Below are 19241 nucleotides of genomic sequence, written 5' to 3' on the forward strand. Positions count from 1 at the left end.
CGATCGAATATAGAGAAGCGATCATTCAGCCACCCGTTGCGCCTAGATGCCCAGTGCCTACCCCTTATAAACATGCCTCTTTAATCCAGCGCAGCGTACAGAAAAGAAAACCAGGAAACGCCAGATGCCCATTTATCATGCAGGGAAAAAAGCAGCGAAGCAGAGCTCCTCCGAAATACATCATGCAATCATTTCTCGTCGTAAACCACGGTTTGGATATATGCAATTTTTACTGCGTTATCCCTTCGGCGATCCTTTCACCCCAGCCCTCGCCAAGTTGCTTGTCATTCGAATCCCCGGAACCGACAGCGGCAGGTGTTTCTGCGGTAACCAATACTTCGGGCGTGCTTAATTGCGACTGGAGCAAGGTTGTCTCTCTAGTATCGTCGTTCGCACTGCTTCCACTATGCATAGAACTGTTGACCTTAAGAGTAGCAACGCTATCTTCTAGACCCGAATTTTGGTTCTGCTCCTGTGGCTTTGTGTCTGAGCTTTCCCCGCGCTGAAGGTGCATGCGGTCGGTAGCGGCCACTTTCTCATCTCCAATCATAGCCACTAAACTTTGGAAATTGAACATTGGTTCCGATGCCGCATTTCCGCTGCTATCTTCGCCATCAGGGGTCTCATCAGAATGCCTTGCAATATGAGCACCCGATGCGCTAGGCGAGTCTAGAGTCGATGAAGATCCATGGCCCGCGAAGCCGTTCCGCAAACTTCCAGGAGCAGACTCGACAAAGGAAGAAGACGGACTTGATGCGTTGCTCATCTGGCGGAGGTGAGATGGCTTATCTGGTGCTGTCGGGGACGGTGATGGTGGATGGGCATCGCTACCGGATGTAGAGGTAGTTGTATCCAAACGTCGACCACCTGGGATTCCGAGACCTAAAGTGTTTTCACCATGAGAGACATCCACTGGCGCGGAGGGACCAGCTGCATTGTGAACACCGCGGTCTACCCCTTTTCCCTTGAAATTCGACATGTCGACCTCTTCAGGAGTGACCTCTCTCCCTAAATTACTCGCACCACTGTTACCCCTTCTTCTCCCCAAGCCTGGCAATGATAGGCTTAGTGCACTGCCGCTGGCTGAGCTCGCCCCACTCCCATACACTTTCCTCTCCTTCTTCTCCCTCTTCTTTTCTTCCTTGGCTCTTTTCTTTGCGTCTTTGAAGGCTTCCTTTTCGCCCTTTCGTTTCCGCTCCTCTTCCGCCGCCAGGCTCAGCCTTATAGCCTCCATCATCATCATTTCCTCTAGGTCCTCCATTCTATCCCGTCGTCGAGAGCTGCTTTCCTCAGCCTGCCTACGTACGGCGGCCATCTGTTCAGATACTGTCCGCGGTGGGCGAGTTTCGTCCGGATTTGGTGAAGGGGTCGCCGCCCCGCTCGTCCCGGGGCTATTATCCCCTCTGTGCCTGCCAAATCGGCTTCGGCTGCTGAAACCGAAACCTCTACTATCTGGGTTAGCATTTCCCATCAAATATGCTGCGGTGTGCAGAGCAGTAGCCGCTGCTGATCGCCGAGCGAGATGAGATCGTGCATTTGCAAGTTTTGTCGCCCAGTCTGGCCGGATTTTATCCGTCGTAATGACGGTTGGGGCGTTCGCGGAAATCGACTCGTGGCGTCGTCTATGAGTAGGTGGAGTTGGGTTACTGTTTGAAACTACCGAGGAAGATGATGACATGGCCGATGAAAAGATATTCGAGGCGGGTGTCGAGTTTGCATATGCAAGACCACGTCGGAACGGGGGAGGGTCGTAAATAACTCCGAATTCTGGCTGCTGACAATACGGACAAGTCGATGGCTCGGAGACGAGAGTATCTGCCTCCGGCGCCGGCTTAGATGGTGCTGCATCGGCGTCCGACGGGTCATGATGTTCATGTTCCGGTGGGTGAGGATCTGGTCTCTTTATTTGGACGAAGCATTCCGAGCATATCGGTTGATCGCAGCACCGAGTGTTATTGAGATGTGGGGGGTAGTACATGAAGCAAATGGGGCATTCCGTAGCATCTTTATACAGGTATACTTCGATACGTTGCCCATTTACAAAGGGATCTTTCGGAAGCTTTATCTCGCGTGGGGTCATTTCTGTAGATGGTGGGGTTTTGGAAGAAGAGGTCAGCGAGGCCAAGGTCTTGGATCGCGGCCGGAAAGGGGACGATGATTGTAAAGGGGGAGAGGCTTCCTGCGATGTTGGAGAGGGCAGTGAGAATGCTGGATTCGATGGTGACAAGGTTGTAGAGGCGTCGGAAACAGGCGAAGGGGATCTATCCGGGACGGGAACCATGAGGTTCTGTAGGTTTTGACTCGATGTATGTGGAGATCCCGGCGATGGCGTTCCAAATATATCTTGAGGAATCTCATCCGCAGCAGGAATGGGAAGGCCTTTACCAGCAGCAACCAGTTGATGTTCCGTCCACTCCGGTTTGAAGTCATTGAGGCCCCGCCAGAACGGTGCAATTCGCCGTTCAATCTACCATGAATTAGTCATGTTTCCGCAGCGGTGAGGGATGTGCATATACCATCAATTGCCTTACGATGGGCTTGCTGAAGTCCTCATGGCCAGTATATACCCCCATGGTGACCAAGTAGCCACCATCAACATGCTCTTCCTTTATACTCCGCGCCCTCTCCTTGATTCTGGCCAGCCTCTCCTTCTCCAACTTCCTGGCCTCTCTCTCCTGCTTGGTCTCGCGGCGTTCGGTCACATCGGTGCTCGAACTCCCAATCCCTAGGATCGAGGATAAATCTGGCCTGCCTCGGCGCCCACCCCGTGAATCATGGGGATGGCGAGAATGGTTTCCGTCGGTAGGAGAAGCTGGCCCGCTGCTGCCCACACCCGCGTCCGCGTGTCGATGGGAGCTAGAATATATCGAGTCCGGGCCTCGCGATTCTTTCGCACTGGTATTGCCCATCGTAGATACAGATGATCCGCATCTGCCGGATCAGCCAGTCATCGAGAGCAGGAGGTAGCCGTTTGTGGTGAAGGCGATCTTCTCCGCCGGTAGGAAGGATAGGGTTGATGATTTTGGAGGGGCCAACACGGAGTCGGCGTTGGAGCTGGCAGGAGTTGGCAAGATTTTGGCCGCTCGAGGTGATGAAGATGGGGACGGGGGTTGGGAATAATGAAGGTGGAGGCGGAGGTGCAGTGGAGAAGACGATGGAGATGGGCCAGCAAGTGCGACAGACAGTTGGTTCAGTAGTAATGGTACCTGGGCAGTAGTGGAGGACGAAATGGCGTCGCCACGGACTTCTAGTGAGCGACCAAGTGACCCAAGGCGATCGAATCGAGGGCGATCCCTTGTCTAGCTGTGCAGTTGTCTCGTTGGCACTCGAGTAGTCGGTCGACTTGTCGTCGGAGCAGTCGTGCTGGACTGGACGACACGAGCGGATTCAGATCAAGGCGGACCGGGGCCGGGCAGGGGGGGAGAGAGGAATGTCCTCGGTCGTCAGGGAGCGCGATAAGGACGAGGAAGAAGCATCTGGCGGCGGGCGGTGCTACATGCGGCGCTTTCGTACAGCACGTCTGTAGTAGATACGGGAGAGTATAGTATGGTGAGTGCAAGCAAAAACTATTCTTGGGCAACGAAATGGGGATTGGATTGGGCAACAAAGAAGTACTGTGCGGGATGGGTAGGGTAGGGTAGGCGATAGAATGGGATAGTAGGTGATCGTATGAAGACTACGGATGCGATACTATGGACACTAGCCGTCCGGATGCGGGTACGAGGCTTTACATTCACATTCACATTCACAGAACCAGACCCCGAACCAGAAACATCGATATGTAATCCGGATGCAGCAGACGGCGGGTGGGGTGGGTTGAGGGAATGGATCATGGATGGATGGACTCGATGTAGGGACCATTATCAAAACCACCAGTACTTGCTGTGCACCGCGCACTACGTCGATCGAATTATACGAAATAATACCAGTTGACGTGATGAAAAGGGCTTGACGAGAGGCGAGACGTGCGTAGCGGCGTACCTACCTAGGATGTACTCTGTACACTACCTGTACATGTACAGTACATGTACATGTACATGTGCACCACTCCTCCATGTGCTTTTCGCGCCTGTACGAACAATGACGAGCCCGGCAATTGGTGTGTCCTGTGGCTCGTGTGGCTCGTCTGGCTGGAAGCGCTTCGGGAATCGGGATCTCGGCCGTGCAGCAGCAAATATACAGTAAGTCCCTGCGACGGCGTAATAAGTTCTCACTAATGACTTCCTCTACACGTAACCCCCTCCCAACAAACAACCCTCGAATGCTGGAATTGCTGGAATTGCTCAATGCTTGCCCCGGATCATTCCGCGGGCTCCAGTAAGTACTGTACCTAGGTAAGATAAACCAAGCACATGCCTGCCTGCGTGTAAGTCCTTGTTTTCGTAGGTTTCGTCTGATTAACGGCTGTCATCATCTTTGTGGCGGGACGGTTTATCCCCGGTAAAGCTTCTCTACCGGCAGTACGGGGTCCCTCCATGGCGAGCGTTTTCTCAAGGACCATTCATCCAGCCTTATATTATTTATTATAATTCGATCTACAAAACTACAGATAGATCATTACATTCTATCCAGCCTGCGCTTCTGTTTCTCCTCTGCCCTGCTCTGCTCTATATCTGCACCTGGGTCGGCATCTGCATCTGCATCTGTTTTGGCGCCGCAAGAACCTCGGCTTCGGCCCACACAGCCTGAATATAATGGCATGATATGCACTCTGTACGGTACATGCCACCGAGTGCCGTTGCTGCCATCTGCTTATGCCTGGATCCATCAAGCCTTGGGGATGGTGCGGCGAGAAAGAAACAAACCGGTCTCTATAGGTAGCGTCCCCCGAGTGAGTGTGGGATTGCCTGTCGAGTGGCCCAAAACGTCCCATTGTGCTTCCGTGTGCGGTAATTTATTATCGCACCTGATATATCATGCTCAAGGCTAGGGGATAACCATGTTAGGCGGAAGTTTCAAACTGCCCTCATTTCTCTTCGTTGTTGGCTGTTGCACCGTCTGCACTGGTATCATTTCTTTCTAGCGCCAAAGGAGCTGTTTAAGGTTTCTTTGACATATGCCGTATAACCAACTGATATGGATCCCTTCCTACAGAAAAACACAATCACGAGGTTTAATGTAATCACCAATCAAGGATAAAGTGCACCCGAACCCCCACAGTATGTTTTGCATTTGCATTGCAGGACCTTTCAGGCTGCGCCCGAGTCTCTAGAGGAACGAGTAAGGCCACTGTCACATAACACGAATTTCACGGCTCGACAGAACAGAACGGGGAAACCGGAGGCTAGGCAAACCAAGAAGCTACCCACCCTACAGGCTACAGAGGGATAGCCTGGGAGTATCTATGTAGGAACAAGACTACCAAGACGACAAGTTCTTCGTGGTATATACGGCAATCACGTGCCCCAACCTACGGAGTTACGCTCTCGCTACTCCCCCTTACTATGTAGGTACCTTTACCTTACGGAGTACAACGTACTTCACAGAATCAACCGTCCACCAAGCCAAGTCCACCACCAAGTCCACCCAGTGTCCAAAAGTGCTTGTTACTTGGTGCTTGGATTCTTGGTTCCGCAGTTGAACTTGATCAAATGTCGCCATCTCACCGCCACGACGCCACCATCGGCCCGCCGGCATCCATCTGCAAGTCGTGCAACCGTGCAAGGGCAAGGGCCGATCAACAGGGTCCTGGAGTCTGGACTTTGGTGAGGAAGGGAGAGTACTTTCGTTCTGTATCTGCAGTACTTATTATTGTTGTTAGGGTACCTTGCCTGCTACAGTACAGTGTGCTACTACTCAGTCTTCACGACAGTGGGATCCCCTCCCCCCCTGTCTCTTATACACATCTAGATGTGTATAAGAGACAGCCACTACTTCGTGCTAAGGTACAAGTACTCAGTGGTAACATAAGCACCCCATCAACGTCCCCATTTCCTCATGTCTACCTCCCCAACATAGCTAGCCATCTGCGACCGAGATAGGTGTTGCAATGAGCATCATCTCTACGCCTTGCCAGCCAAAGTTAAGTTAAGCCTCCATCTCCGGGACTTGTATCGCGCAATAGCCTACAGGCGTGGGAGTGCCACCTCCGGCCACTTCCCCCCCGCGCATCCGTGTTCTCCACCACAATCAGATCCTTATTTTCCTCGAATTTCTTCATGTTGCGATCCTGTTTTGGGTTATCCCCCAGCCTTACCGTTTGCCCATGCCAGTGCAGGAAGAAGAAAAAACTCATAAAATAATATAATATACAGAATCCATAGCGTGGGTTTCTATTCATAGCCAACGGGCTGGCTGCAAACAGACAAAAATACCACCCCTCCTGAAAGCAAAAAAAAAAAGGAAACGACTAAATGGCGCCCACCCAACCGCCGCTCTCAGCCATCCTCCCCCCTCTGATCTGCGGGACCGGAACCTTCAACTCCCAATACAACGCAGACGCCTTCGCGGTGCCCGCAAACCAGATCGTCCAGCGCTCCTTCGAGCTCGGCGTCCGCGCCTTCGACACCTCGCCCTACTACGGCCCCTCGGAAGCCATCTTGGGAGCCGCCCTCAACACCCCCCACGTCCTTAGCCACTACCCGCGCTCCTCCTACTACATCGTCACAAAAGTCGGCCGAATCGCAGCCTCCGAGTTCGACTACTCGCCAGAATGGATACGGCGCTCCATCAAGCGCTCCCTCCAGCGCCTGCACACTTCATACCTCGACGTGGTGTACTGCCATGATGTGGAGTTTGTGACGCCCGCGGAGGTGCTGGTCGCAGTGCAAGAACTCCGACGGATCCGCGATGTCGAAGGGACGATAAAATATATAGGCATATCAGGGTACCCCGTCCCGCTACTCTGCGAACTTGCGGAACTGGTGTTGAGGGAGACGGGGGAGCCGTTGGATGCTGTGATGAGCTATGCGAACCTCACGCTGCAGAACTCAACGCTTGCGAGTCAAGGCGTGGAGAGGTTAAAGCGCGCTGGCGTGAGCGTGGTCCCGAGTGCGAGTCCGCTGGGCATGGGCTTGCTGAGGAATAAGGGCGTGCCGGTTGGGGGGATGGGGGATTTCCATCCTGCGCCGAGGGAATTGAGGTGTAAGGTGCTTGAAGCTGCGAGATTCGTAGGGCAGAGGGGCGAGAAGTTGGAGGCTGTTGCGCTGAGCTGGGCGTTGGACCGCTGGGTAACTGAGGGCGCTGCTTTGGGGACTGATGCCGGGCTGGGGGTTTCTGTTATGGGGCCTAGCGATGTGAGGGAATTGGAGGAGATCGTGAGAGAATGGAATGGTGTATTGGATGGGCTTGATATCGCGGGGAGAGAGGTTGGCGATGATCAGCGGCGTAGGAGCTTGGAAAGGCGGAAAATTATCGCGGTGTTGGCGACCGGCATTTGGGATATTCTAGGGGAGTGGAGGGGTTATACTTGGGCAAGCCCAGACAAAGATTATGTCAACGTGAGGGTGAAGGAGATCATTGATCTAGGCATCCCCGTGCCCGAAGTCAAGGGCCACGTACGGGCGGACAGCAGGTTATGAGCATCATCTCGAGCGAATTTAAGTATAGGTGCTGGCATCAGCTAGGAGTCATAGATATCTCGTGGATTATATATTGCTGATCACTCGATACAGCATATGAACGACTTCTATCTTCTTTCCGTCTAGATCTGCTTTTTGAGAAAGGAATGAACCTGTCATATGCGTCCCGCATCTTGCACGCACATGGTCTTTGCCAGGTATCTCTACAGCATCACCGCTCGAATACCCAAAGCTTGGACTAAACCTTTCTGCAGAGTCCAACTCCGTAAAAGAAGTTTCCTGAACGCCTAGCGAAAACTCACGATATCCCTAGCTCTTCGCATTTGCAAAGCTTTTTTCTTACTTTGCTGGCCGTTAGTTGGCAGCGAGCTTGCGGCGTTCTCGAACTGCTGCAGCCAAATCCTCGAGCACGTCGACTGTGGATTCCCAGTCGATACATGCATCAGTGATACTGACACCCTTCTTAAGTCCTGATGGTCCTTCTGCCGGGACCTTCTGGTTGCCTTCATTGATGTTCGACTCAATCATAACGCCAATGATTGACTTCTCGCCGGCACGGAGCTGGTCCCCAACGACCTTGGCTACCTTGGGTTGATTTCGGTGGTCCTTATTCGAGTTTCCTATTACTATTAGTAGCGTTTCACGAAACTCTGCTCGCCACGAATGGCTTACCATGGGAGCAGTCGATCATAATTGCCTGCTTTTGATTCTTCTTTGTCAATGTCTCCTTTACCGTCTTGACATTCTCAGCATCGTAGTTTGTGCCCCTGGTACCACCTCGGAGGATGACAAAGCCGTGTTCATTTCCACTGGTTCTTGTGATTGCGGCAAGCCCTTGCTTTGTGACACCCATAAAGTGGTGCTTGGAGGCAGCAGCTCCAATGGCATCGATTGCAACAGTCAAGCTCCCGTCTGTGCCATTCTTGAAGCCAACCGGGAACGAGACACCAGATGCAAGCTCCCGATGCAATTGTGACTCGGTTGTTCGCGCGCCAATGGCACCCAGGGAGATCAGATCGGCCAAAAACTGAGGGGAGATTGTATCCAGCAATTCGGTCGCAATTGGCATGCCAGCTTTGGTGAGGTCGCAGAAGAGTTGGCGACTGATCCGGAGCCCCTTATTGATCTTGAAGGACTCGTCAATGTCCGGGTCGTTAATCAGTCCCTTCCAGCCGACGGTCGTACGGGGCTTCTCTAAGTAGGCTCGCATAATGACGCACACATCGTCGGAAAGTCTATCAGAGAGTTTCTTAAGGCGTGCGCAGTACTCGAGGGCTGTCGCGGGGTCGTGGAGGGAGCATGGACCGCAGATGATCAGAAGGCGGTCAGACTTGCCCATGATGATATCGACAGCATCTTGACGGCCTTGGAGAACTGTCTTGAGAGACTCATTGGTGATGGGAATTTCGGAGACGAGTAATTGAGGTGGGATCAAGGGATCTTGTCCGAGGACTGTGTACAAAATATAAGTTATTCTTCGCTCAACTGAGTCACAACAGAGAACGCGGGGTCATACTGCGTGTGTCGTCGGTGACGAGTTTCACGTCGAGGCCAGGCATGGCTATTGCGAATCGAGGGGGGATCTGATAGATAAAATAAAGGTATTGTTTTGTGAGTTGCCAAGGTGGTGAGTCAAGGAGTTATTTGTTGTGAGTTGGCAGAATCAAATTAATAAAAGGAATTTTCGAGTCAATACTCGAGTCGTGCCTATCAGAAGATAAAGTAGGTATTTCTCGCTTCCTTGCCCATACTCGGTGTACCGTACTTCGTAATCAGGTCATTTTGCCTGGTGCCCCTCTATCTACACGTGACTTGCCAGGCCTCACCGTCGATCCCGCCGCTGGTACCAAGTGGGCACAGTAGGCTCTTATGAGGAAATAACACACCAGCCGTGTTAGTTCAGTAGTGGAATATTATGTTTCGCCCATATAGTTATAGAGTTTAGGTTCTCCAAGGTTAACAATCGAGAGTTTATTTTTATTTTATGCGTCTTAGAGAATACCCAATGTGTCTTCTGAGCCGGGTAAGTAGTGGTAAATCATCGACAGCTAAGATACGAGACAACGCACTTGTAAGAATAGTCGGCAACTAATCAGGCTGGCTAACATGCTAGTGATAGGCTATCGGCAATTAGGCAAGCGCGCTTCGATTTATCTCTCTAAATCCATTGAGATACTTCGTCCTTGCATCATACAACATAAAGTCCGTCGAAGCCATATGGGCCTCACAACCCAGCCGTCATTGCAATTGCACTACATATCATTGCTATCAATACTGTATTCTGATTCTAAACTGCGAAAAGAAGGGCAAACTTTAATTGTCGATCTCTCCATCTCGTCCTCTTAACGAAGAAACCTGGCAGCCTTGTACAGTCCGTGCATAGATTGCCTATGGCCTGGGCAGCAACAGGGGCTTAGCGTCCACTGTCTCGAGCTTTGTGGTTACCCCGGATCATTGACTTCCAAAACAACTACAAAGCGCCTGAAGCAACTCTGAAACCGACCGTCTACCTCACCGTTCCTTGCGTGGCGGTATACAATGATCCCAAGGCGGTCTGCCTCGGATTTAGATATAATACCGTAGCGAGCTACTTTTGACGTTGCGCTCAACGAACCCGAAGACTTATCGCATACACGTTGGAGCCTATTCTACCAGCTGCACTTGGGCCGGCTGATACCGCCGGTCTCTTCGCACCACTTGACTCCAGACGGGCACGATACACCAGAGATCTGGATTAGAGTAATCTTATCCAGCAAAGGGAAAACAATGTTTGCGCAACAGTGGAGCACCCGCAAGCGTGGAAGGGAGGATGAGGAGAATGGCGTCGCAGGCTTCAGCGAGCACCGCAGCGTAAGAAGGGCCTCTGAGCCTGCTTCCATGCACGATCTAACATTCCTCAGAAACGTCGAATCGCTTCTCTTCCGCATCGAACGTCTCCCAACCTTACTCGTCATGTATCTCCGCCCATCGTATTCTGTACAAACTACACCACTGACCCCACGCCTCCGACGATAACCCCATCCGACTCTGACTCCGAAGATAAGACTGCCATCGAGGAACCACGATCGGTATTCTCGCCTTATTCCTCTTCTCCAGCATATCCGCACACCCAGAGTTTTCCGTCCACCCCCCGCAGCCCTCAGAAGAGCCAGCTATCAGATGCGGCCATGTACTCTGACGATTTTGAGATGACGGATACTGCGCACCTTTCGCCGGGACCCCTTCACAAAGATTCGCCGACTGGTGTAACCGCGCGCATTCCGACGCCAATCCACAGCTCATTCTCTCCTTTCATCCGATCCGAAAAAGCTTCGATTCATCATGATGTTGATTTCGCCGATGACGAGGGGATTGTTGAGCGATTCAGGAGAGGTCGACGACTACCAAGCCCGATTAGTGAGACCGAGATAAGCCCAGCCGTGATTGTTGACGGCATGGGAGATATGCAAATGGAGGTTGATACTTCCTCCCAACTGGAGAAGGAGACACCAACGAAGAAAGGTCATACGCGCTCAAAGCATAGCTTAAGGCAGTGGACGGGCTTCGGTGGGGAGATGGGCGGCAATAGCGGGATGAAGAAGAGCTTCAGCATGGGATACAGAGCTGATTGCGAGAAATGCAGACTGAAGGTTCCAGGCCACTTCAGTCATATCATCACATATTAATAGGTCTAGCGAAAGGATCTCTACAGTGGCAAGATCAAGTTGTGCACACATTTAGCAAGCAAGGCGTTAGGGATCTGGTAGCATCGTCATGTCGCTCTTTTATATAATGAATCTTACATGTACCTAGCTTAGCTAGCTACCCAGGTAATCACCAACCATCAAATGAACATTCTATTTATTTTGTACAGTGATTGACTATTCTCTTACAAATAATCCCGCCATACCCATACCTGTACCAATGCACATGCTCACAACACCAGTTTGTAGCCCCTGCCTCTCCAACTCTGGCAACAGTCCCGCCAACATTCTCGCACCTGTTGCTCCAAGTGGATGACCCAACGCAATAGCACCGCCCTTAGGATTCACCCTCCCTTCCTCTAGCTGTTTCTCCAGACCCAACTGCCTCACGCAATAGATAGATTGACTTGCAAACGCCTCATTGATTTCCCAAATCCCAACATCTTCCGTCTTTAGGCCGGTGTATTCGAGCAATTTCGGAATCGCAATAGCAGGTCCAATACCCATCTCATCCGGCCTGCAGCCAGCAACCTGTGTCCCCGCCCACTTCCCGATAATCGACGATGATAAGCCCAGCTCCGTCGCCGTGCTTCGTCTCATCAGCAGCGTTGCTGCCGCTCCGTCGGAAATCTGCGAGGAATTCCCTGCGGTTGAAGTGCCATTCTCTTTGAAAGCAGGTTTCAATTTCTGCATTCCCTCAAACGACGCATTTGCTCGTATGCCGTCATCCTTGGTAACCGTGATCATTGTCTCGTCTCCCACTTTATCTCCCTTTTTATTGATCTCTTGGTACCTTGTATGCACCGGGATAATCTCCTTATCGAACAATCCTTCCTCTTGCGCCTTGAGGGCCCGCTGATGGGACATGACTGCAAATGCATCCTGATCCGCACGACTGACTCCGTATCGCTCTGCCACATTCTCGCTCGTAAGCCCCATAGGCATAATACAATCCCTCGCATCCTTAACTGGACTGTCTTTCAACTCGGGCCACAGGTCTACTGGTATCGCTCTTGACCCGTAGTTCCTCGTCATGCTCTCCATACCGCCTCCAATGCCGATGTCCATCATGCCCGTAGAAATTTGCTGTGCCACATTGGTGATGGCACTGAGTCCTGAGCTGCAGGCTCGGTTTACGGTATAGAAAGAAGTGGTGGTGGGGATGCCAGCATGGTTCATAGCCATGCGACCTGCTTTTGAACCCCCGAGCTCTGAGAGCACGACGCCGATGCCAACGTCGCTAACTAAGGCAGGATCGAGATTGGGGTTTGCTGCGATAGTGGCGCGCAGCACCGCGGCTAGGAGTTCTTCGGGATAGGCATCTTTGAGATGTCCTTTGTAGGAGCGCGTTATGGGTGTGCGGAGTGATGATAAGATTACGATATCATTCGGTGATTTCTGGAGGATATTTGCCAGGCCTTTACGAATTGGTCCCGACATTGTGAGGGGATTCGTGGATGTCCCACTATGGGACCTGGAGAAGGTGGAGGAGCTGTTGTATTGTGCTATAAATCGCGAATGGTCGACTTTTAGGCAACGAATGCAACGGAGGGTAGACTGAGTAGGAACGTATACAAGATACAGGAGGCGGCCTAGGTCTAGAGAAAGAAAGGGAGAAAGAAGGGGAGAAAGAATCGGATCAACAAGCTTTGAACATACTTACTACTTGATTGCCGTGGTGATTCAATACACTTACTACTGCAATATCTGCCCCTCTCGGACCCTTGTATCGGCTACGATCTCGGGCCAGGCGTGCGGGAGTGGTGCACGGAGGGCGAATGAACCATCAGCGCTTAAAGATTCTCCCGCCAGTGCCGGGGCCACTTGGGGATTTTGTTGCATGTCGCAGTTCTGCCCTCTTCTGGAGCTGGGGTGCAGCTCCAAGCGCCACGTGGGTTGGTGGCTTCTTGGTAGGGGAGAGGAGAGTGGTTGGTCTGTTCTTCATTGCTGCGGTTCACAAGAATCTACCTACATTAAGTACCTGTATTTACCTAGGTACTTACCTAGGTTGGTACGCACGTATGAAAGAAAGCCTCAACATTTGCATGGATATCGTATTGAGCCGAACTATCTTGTTTTTTGATGCATATCGCACTCTTGCGCGACAAACACACTGGCCAGCTTTGCGGGCAACTGGCCTCGCCGACAGGCATATCCGGGAGTACCGTTTGGCCGTCGTGGTCTTCAAGTTGGCAGCCGCTGGTAGGTTGGTAGCACAGAATGCCCGGCTATGTACGTATACCTAAGGTGTATACTACAAGCACAGACACATACAAAACCTCGGGGGTGTTCTTCCATCCCTCTGTTCTTATGTACCTTAGATATGCTACCTAGGTACCTAGGTACTATACCGTGGGTGATGTCCCCTATGCGAATGCAAATGCAAAACATGCCCCGTTGGAGAAAATAAGACCGTCGCCGTTGCTCAGCTACCTACCACTTTGTGCCTCGGTCCGCATGCGCACCACAACGTCTTTAACTTTCCCATCCAAGCCTCAAGAATCCCGATACTCATCCACCGGTAAATTAATCCATCTTCCCCGTAGTAGTTCTGCATCATGGCTACTGCCGAGCGCCAGATGTAGACCATGGAACTGGCTCGGAACGTGATCCTCCACTAGGTCCCCCACGCCGTAAACTTGGCTCCGGAATACCATATGCAGGCATCAACTATAAGTCCACGAATAATATCTTCAAGAACTTAGTATCAGTGACCCAGAGGCTGAAATGAGCACGCATATACGCAATCAGTAACAAGCATTGCCGTGTCGGTGTGAAATATGCCTGGGTCCAGTGATTTAACCATGTTTATCAAAGCTTCGGCATGTTTCGAAATTCGTATTCGGCGACCTGGAGAGTCGCCGAACCGCGTTATGAAACAGTTCCGTCAACATCAATTAAGGTGAATAGCCAGATAACTCACGCAATAAGCTGACAATGTGCAGCCTCGGAGCCATAGTAGCTTCCCCATACAGTGATTTGCTGGCTCCGAATATTGTATGCAGCCAAATTCCGCAGGACGGCGTAGTATTCCGCAGTATAACAAAACATTTCCCAATATAGAACCTGCGCCTCAATATTAAGAGGTCTGATACCGGCGCCCCCAATATCTCCATCAATCACGCTTCAAAGATTCCCCCGCTGAGATATGATGGATTAGGAAGTAATGGAGAGTGTTTCCCCGTGCGATGTGCAACAAAATTCTCCATCTACTTGCGTCTACCAAGCGGGCATTCAGTCACTACATAGGTCCTCCAAAAAAGCGAGCATCTTCCTCTGAAGCTTCACTAGCTCAATCTCGTCTATCAGACCTTTCTCTTTGTCTTTCGAATCATCTCCTCCATGCACTCTATCTTTAACAGCTGGCCTAACAAGCTCAGTTTGGGTGCCAAAGAACGGAACGCCGAGGTTTCTGAGTTTAGCACTCATCTCTCTCGTCATTTGCATTTGGGCTTTATAGACCTTCATATCGAAGGTCTCAAGCTCCCTAGCCAATTCGGCAGGCCCATTGTTAGCCGGGGCTGTCGAAATAGCCCCACCAACAGCTCTTCTGAAATACTATTAATACCGCAGTTCAGATTTGCAGTGAGGATGTTGCACTTACAGCACCTCCTCTAATTTCTTCTGTCCCTCCTTTCTAGCCTCTTGCCTCTCAATCAACGCCTCACGGCCCTTCCACCATTGCTCCTCGTGCTCATGCTGCACCTTGATCATCTGAACAACGGTAAGCAAAATGCAAATGCTTTAAGGCCACAAAAGTAGCATACCCGGCGTATATCATTCAGCATATTCTCATGCTTGGCAACGGTTTTCATTACACATCGCAGTCCAGCCGACCATTCGATGATAGTAGCAGGATCAACACTCTTTGGAGGTGTATTTGCCGCGGGAACTGATTGCAGAGGGCCCTGGGATGCACGGTTTAATTGCTCTTGCCAAATTTGCTGAAATTGATGTTCGTCATTTGAGGGCGGCACTGGAGGGTGGATTTGAGCTTGAACTTGAGGTTGAGTTTGGGCCTGCGCTGGAGTCTGAATCTGACCCTGTTCTTGAGGAGCAAGACTGGCCAACGTATTGAGAATTGACGCCAAATTAGGCGCTTGATAGTTATAGGAAGACATATTGAAACCTTTCTTTCATGAATGTCAAGTCTTAAAATCTGACTTCAGATGTTGGCATCCGTGGCCTCAGTCCTCAGTCTAGGATGTGGTAGAAAAACTGAGAATAGTGTCTGTTTGTGTGCTGGTGTTTGCGACACTACCTTCCCAAATAGTGGAAATTGATGATCAGAGTTGATGGTTGTTGCTCTGTGGTGGGAGCTGTAGGGAACCCCGGGTATTTCCGCCGCTAAAAAGTTCGCGGGCCATGGACCTCCAAAAATTCGGAAATCGCATGACATTGCAAATGCTCCCTGAATGTAACTATTTACATTAGCCAACCATTCAACCTCTCTCTACCCAGCGCAACCCTCATATCCTACACGATGCCACGATCAGCGATAGATGCCACGCGTTTCACGTCAACAACACCACATGCAACCGCACCTGGCTCGACGCTCCCCCTAAAGGCTCGCCCAACTAAGCAACCTGGCCCAAAGGGCGAGACGCCCCAAGAGAAGGTTCGACGATTAAGAGCAGCAGCGGATAGAGCTCGAGATGCCAATATCTCGACGTTTGATAAACTCATTATCAGGGGGCGGGTATGGGCGGACAGAGCGCACAGGTTTACGGCGCTGAGTTTGATCGGTGCTACTTGTATGCCACTCTCCACTTCTTTATTCCGCTCATAAATTGGACCGTATACTATGGCGGCAGGCATGGAATAGAAGCTAATTGGCATTTGACAGTCATTTGTGGTGGAGTAACAGTCTATGCGTTAGGAGACATGATGGCCTACAATCGCCGGAAACGAGCGGAATTCTACGCGGAACAGAAGGCAGTATATGCGGCGGGTATACACGATGCACGAGAGGCAGTCAAATCTGGAACAGCGACCGAGGAACAAATCAGTCTAATCACGAAGGATAATGAGATTGCGGCAATCCAAGCTGCCAAGTTACAGAAGAAGGGCGTTTTCAAAAAGGGAAAAGAATGGCTTTTTGCTGGTCTGAAGAAAGCGGAGGAAGGTGATGATGTAGGGACCAGTGAGAGGAGATTGGGTTATGAAGGCTCGAATGAGGAGGATGATGGGTTGGGAGCACACGAGAGTGATATCATACGCGCAATTGAGGTGAAGAAGATGGAGCTTACGGCGAAGGCTAAACAAGCCTTTGAAAATGAGAAGGAGAGGCAAAGGACTGGTGGGCCGCTGGATCAATTAGGGACTGAGGCAAGTAAGACTGGTGGTCCTGAGCAGCAGTCAAAATCTCGGGGGTGGATGTCTTATATAACAGGGCGATGATGACAAGTTACGGTGTATTTCTTAAGTGTACAACTGTATCATATGGGAAGATGCTGCCTGCATGGGATGGGCGTTTGATAAGTCATAATATCTCCAGCGAAATTGGGAGACTATCTCAAATCTCAATTCACTCATCTCCTGCTGTCATATCTCCCTCGGAATTCTTTTATTCCAGATTTACCCATTTTAGCACCTCGCATTATAAATATATAAAGCTCTTTAGCCAGGCCATCTTCTATATTAGCAAATGACAGGGCAGTCACCTATCCCATCGTCGCCCTTGAGCATGACGCCCGGGCCAAACCTTGGCAATGATGCGCCTATCAACACAGACCATTGAAGTGATTCAAGAGAAAGAGAAAGTTCAATGTACAGCCACTGGTTACAGATATATACACTATAAATATACTTTCTACAACTACTAACACTTGCGAATATTTATTAATCGATGGTCGAATTTCTAGCATTCTATTTAATAGGTCTCTTCGGAAGGCACTCAGAAGAACATTTTCGCTTCGGGCTTCACCAATTGGCACACAAATGCCACTACACACGAGCAAAGCTAGGGGTACTTTTGTATCGTTTTGCCGACCGTAATACGTCCGTACGGGTGACTGAACTCTACGAGAGATGTAGGCACATGAGGCTCTAAGTGGGTCTATTGCCCAAGTTAATGGGGCTCAAGCTTGAGCTTTGGATATTGAGCTTGGAGTAAAGGTTGAATCAATCGATCCTGGGGTCAATATATGATGCCTACTCACTAACAGGGGAGTGTCGGAATAGGACTGGTATTGTTATATGCTGTGTGATCGCTGGAATAAAAAGGCTAGATCAAGCCTACCAATAATGCAGTCCTATGATGGCTTGCATGTGGAATATTTTCAAAGTACTGAACATGTGCTACATTGGATTGGACTTTTGGCTAGGCATTATTATTCATGGCTGCCTATCATCTCACCCCTTTATCAACGATGCTTGACAAGAAAATTGCAAAATAGAAAATTATTAAATAAGTCATTGAAATAGAAGCCAAAGCCATGTCGGCAAGCTCTGGAAGAGGTTCAGATAGTTGCCATTGGTGTGGCCATCCATTGGAAGTTCACGCCAAACCCAAGCATACGAAATGCCAAAAGTGCAGGAAGATATTTGAGGTCTGTCAGGCTGGAGCTCATGGGTATGGAGAGAACCAAGATGGATGGAGGATCTGCTATGTACGTTGCTCATGTGGCGAAAAGCACTACCCATTGGGGCTCCGTAAATGTCACCAGCTCGCAGGCCACGAGTATCGTGCAGACCACGTGTTGTACAGATCCCCGTCACCTGAGCCCAACGAGACAACCACAGAGCCAAGTTTAAGCTCTCAAGGGTGGGAGTCTAGCCATGGCGGCAGGGACGAGCGAGCAGAGTCCCGGGGCTCCAGGGATGAATTGAGTCCGACTTTTAAAGAGCACTCTGAGCCTATGGACAGACTTGTGAGGTCGTTCGGCAACATTCATATTGGAGACTCTGGGCCATCCAACTCTAGTGGTGGCAGACATACCCGAATTGGACCTGGGGGCAATGCAGATGAACTCTCGTGGGATCAGCAGAATTTTGAGCAGCGTACTCTAGCATGGGGTGAATGGGAATGGCAAGGAGAGTTTAGTCGCTACTATCGAACTCGTCAAAAGGAATCTGGAGATTGGGAGTATGACTATGACTATGAGACTTCTAGGCCTGTAACATTTTCAAAGTCGACAGATGGAGTGAAAAGTACGAAGAGGGAAGGAAAGGGGAAGGGAGCAGGAAAAGGGGAAGGAAAAGAGACGGAGAGCGAAAAGGGGGCAGGGAAAGGGAAAGGAAAGGGAAAAGGAAAGGGGAAAGGAGAAAAAAAAGGAGCATGAGCGTCGGATGGATAGAAATGTGTGGTCTGGGGCATTTCGAGTATTTCAAGTATCCCATGAGGGTTAAAAGCTTCCTAGCTCAAATACCGCGTACATCTTTGAGCCACTGATGTTTCCTAACCTCTGAGATTCCCATAGCGTCAATAGTCCGGTCTCCCGAGGCCTCAAACGACCCTAAGCACAAGACGCGGAAAGTTGCTTCTTTCGAGGGCTCTAACTTGAGAAATTCGCGTGGGATAATTATAGTAGTACAATCAGGGTAGGGTGATTCATAGACAGGATATAGGCAATGGGCAAGCCCCAATCTAACGCTTGACCCCGGTATCGGTCGTTAATATAACCTCTTTCTACCACCCTTTTGTTGTTTAACCACCAGACCCAGTGGATATACCTTCGAGGTTGAGATACGCATTGTAGTCTTGGCCAAAGCTCGGGTTCGATCTGCTCCTTCTTTACCGTCCCAAACGGCTGCCAGCCAAAATCAAGAAGATCCGAATCTGAGATACGAGCACTAAAGCGATGCCGTAAAAGCTCGGCTCTTGAGACTAGTTTATGATGATATTCGTAAATACCAGAGGCCTCGTCTAAGAACGACTGTTTTGAGCCAGTCCACATAGCCATGTCGGGATCAGGATGGCCCAAAGAACAAGAGTATGTGTGCTCGTTTAGAGTTGTCAAATAGCTTGTAATCATCTCGATGAACTGGCTACAGCCACATGCAAAGATGCCAAGCCAGAGTGGTGCAAGCTTGGGGC

General features: G+C 50.6%; 8 protein-coding genes across 8 annotated transcripts; 4 read left to right on the plus strand and 4 right to left on the minus strand.

The window, feature by feature from the left end:
• Nucleotides 1–229: 229 nt before the first annotated feature.
• On the minus strand, nt 230–2909 carry BP5553_02042 (Uncharacterized protein; the record flags this gene model as incomplete). Its single annotated transcript, XM_032010665.1, has 2 exons — nt 230–2467; nt 2532–2909. The coding sequence occupies 2 exons, from the start codon at nt 2907–2909 to the stop codon at nt 230–232; spliced, it is 2616 nt and encodes an 871-aa protein (XP_031874719.1).
• Nucleotides 2910–6353: 3444 nt separating this feature from the next.
• On the plus strand, nt 6354–7520 carry BP5553_02043 (uncharacterized protein; the record flags this gene model as incomplete). The annotated part of the gene is made up of 1 exon (XM_032010666.1): nt 6354–7520. One exon carries the CDS (start codon nt 6354–6356, stop codon nt 7518–7520), a length of 1167 nt encoding a protein of 388 aa, XP_031874720.1.
• Nucleotides 7521–7874: 354 nt separating this feature from the next.
• On the minus strand, nt 7875–9079 carry BP5553_02044 (Phospho-2-dehydro-3-deoxyheptonate aldolase; the record flags this gene model as incomplete). Its single annotated transcript, XM_032010667.1, has 3 exons — nt 7875–8140; nt 8193–8972; nt 9037–9079. 3 exons carry the CDS (start codon nt 9077–9079, stop codon nt 7875–7877), a joined length of 1089 nt encoding a protein of 362 aa, XP_031874721.1.
• Nucleotides 9080–10286: 1207 nt separating this feature from the next.
• Nucleotides 10287–11185, plus strand: BP5553_02045 (Uncharacterized protein; the record flags this gene model as incomplete). Its single annotated transcript, XM_032010668.1, has 2 exons — nt 10287–10370; nt 10421–11185. The coding sequence occupies 2 exons, from the start codon at nt 10287–10289 to the stop codon at nt 11183–11185; spliced, it is 849 nt and encodes a 282-aa protein (XP_031874722.1).
• A 195-nt stretch (nt 11186–11380) lies between these two features.
• On the minus strand, nt 11381–12643 carry BP5553_02046 (putative 3-ketoacyl-CoA thiolase B; the record flags this gene model as incomplete). The annotated part of the gene is made up of 1 exon (XM_032010669.1): nt 11381–12643. The coding sequence occupies one exon, from the start codon at nt 12641–12643 to the stop codon at nt 11381–11383; it is 1263 nt and encodes a 420-aa protein (XP_031874723.1).
• A 1794-nt stretch (nt 12644–14437) lies between these two features.
• Nucleotides 14438–15324, minus strand: BP5553_02047 (Uncharacterized protein; the record flags this gene model as incomplete). Its single annotated transcript, XM_032010670.1, has 3 exons — nt 14438–14753; nt 14808–14917; nt 14971–15324. The coding sequence occupies 3 exons, from the start codon at nt 15322–15324 to the stop codon at nt 14438–14440; spliced, it is 780 nt and encodes a 259-aa protein (XP_031874724.1).
• A 362-nt stretch (nt 15325–15686) lies between these two features.
• Nucleotides 15687–16918, plus strand: BP5553_02048 (Uncharacterized protein; the record flags this gene model as incomplete). The annotated part of the gene is made up of 3 exons (XM_032010671.1): nt 15687–15957; nt 16050–16535; nt 16827–16918. The coding sequence occupies 3 exons, from the start codon at nt 15687–15689 to the stop codon at nt 16916–16918; spliced, it is 849 nt and encodes a 282-aa protein (XP_031874725.1).
• Nucleotides 16919–17640: 722 nt separating this feature from the next.
• BP5553_02049 (uncharacterized protein) lies at nt 17641–18486 on the plus strand (the record flags this gene model as incomplete). Its single annotated transcript, XM_032010672.1, has 1 exon — nt 17641–18486. The coding sequence occupies one exon, from the start codon at nt 17641–17643 to the stop codon at nt 18484–18486; it is 846 nt and encodes a 281-aa protein (XP_031874726.1).
• Nucleotides 18487–19241: the final 755 nt, after the last annotated feature.

Source organism: Venustampulla echinocandica, assembly GCF_003357145.1.
Source record: "Venustampulla echinocandica strain BP 5553 chromosome Unknown scaffold_0, whole genome shotgun sequence".
NCBI lineage: Eukaryota > Fungi > Ascomycota > Leotiomycetes > Helotiales > Pleuroascaceae > Venustampulla > Venustampulla echinocandica.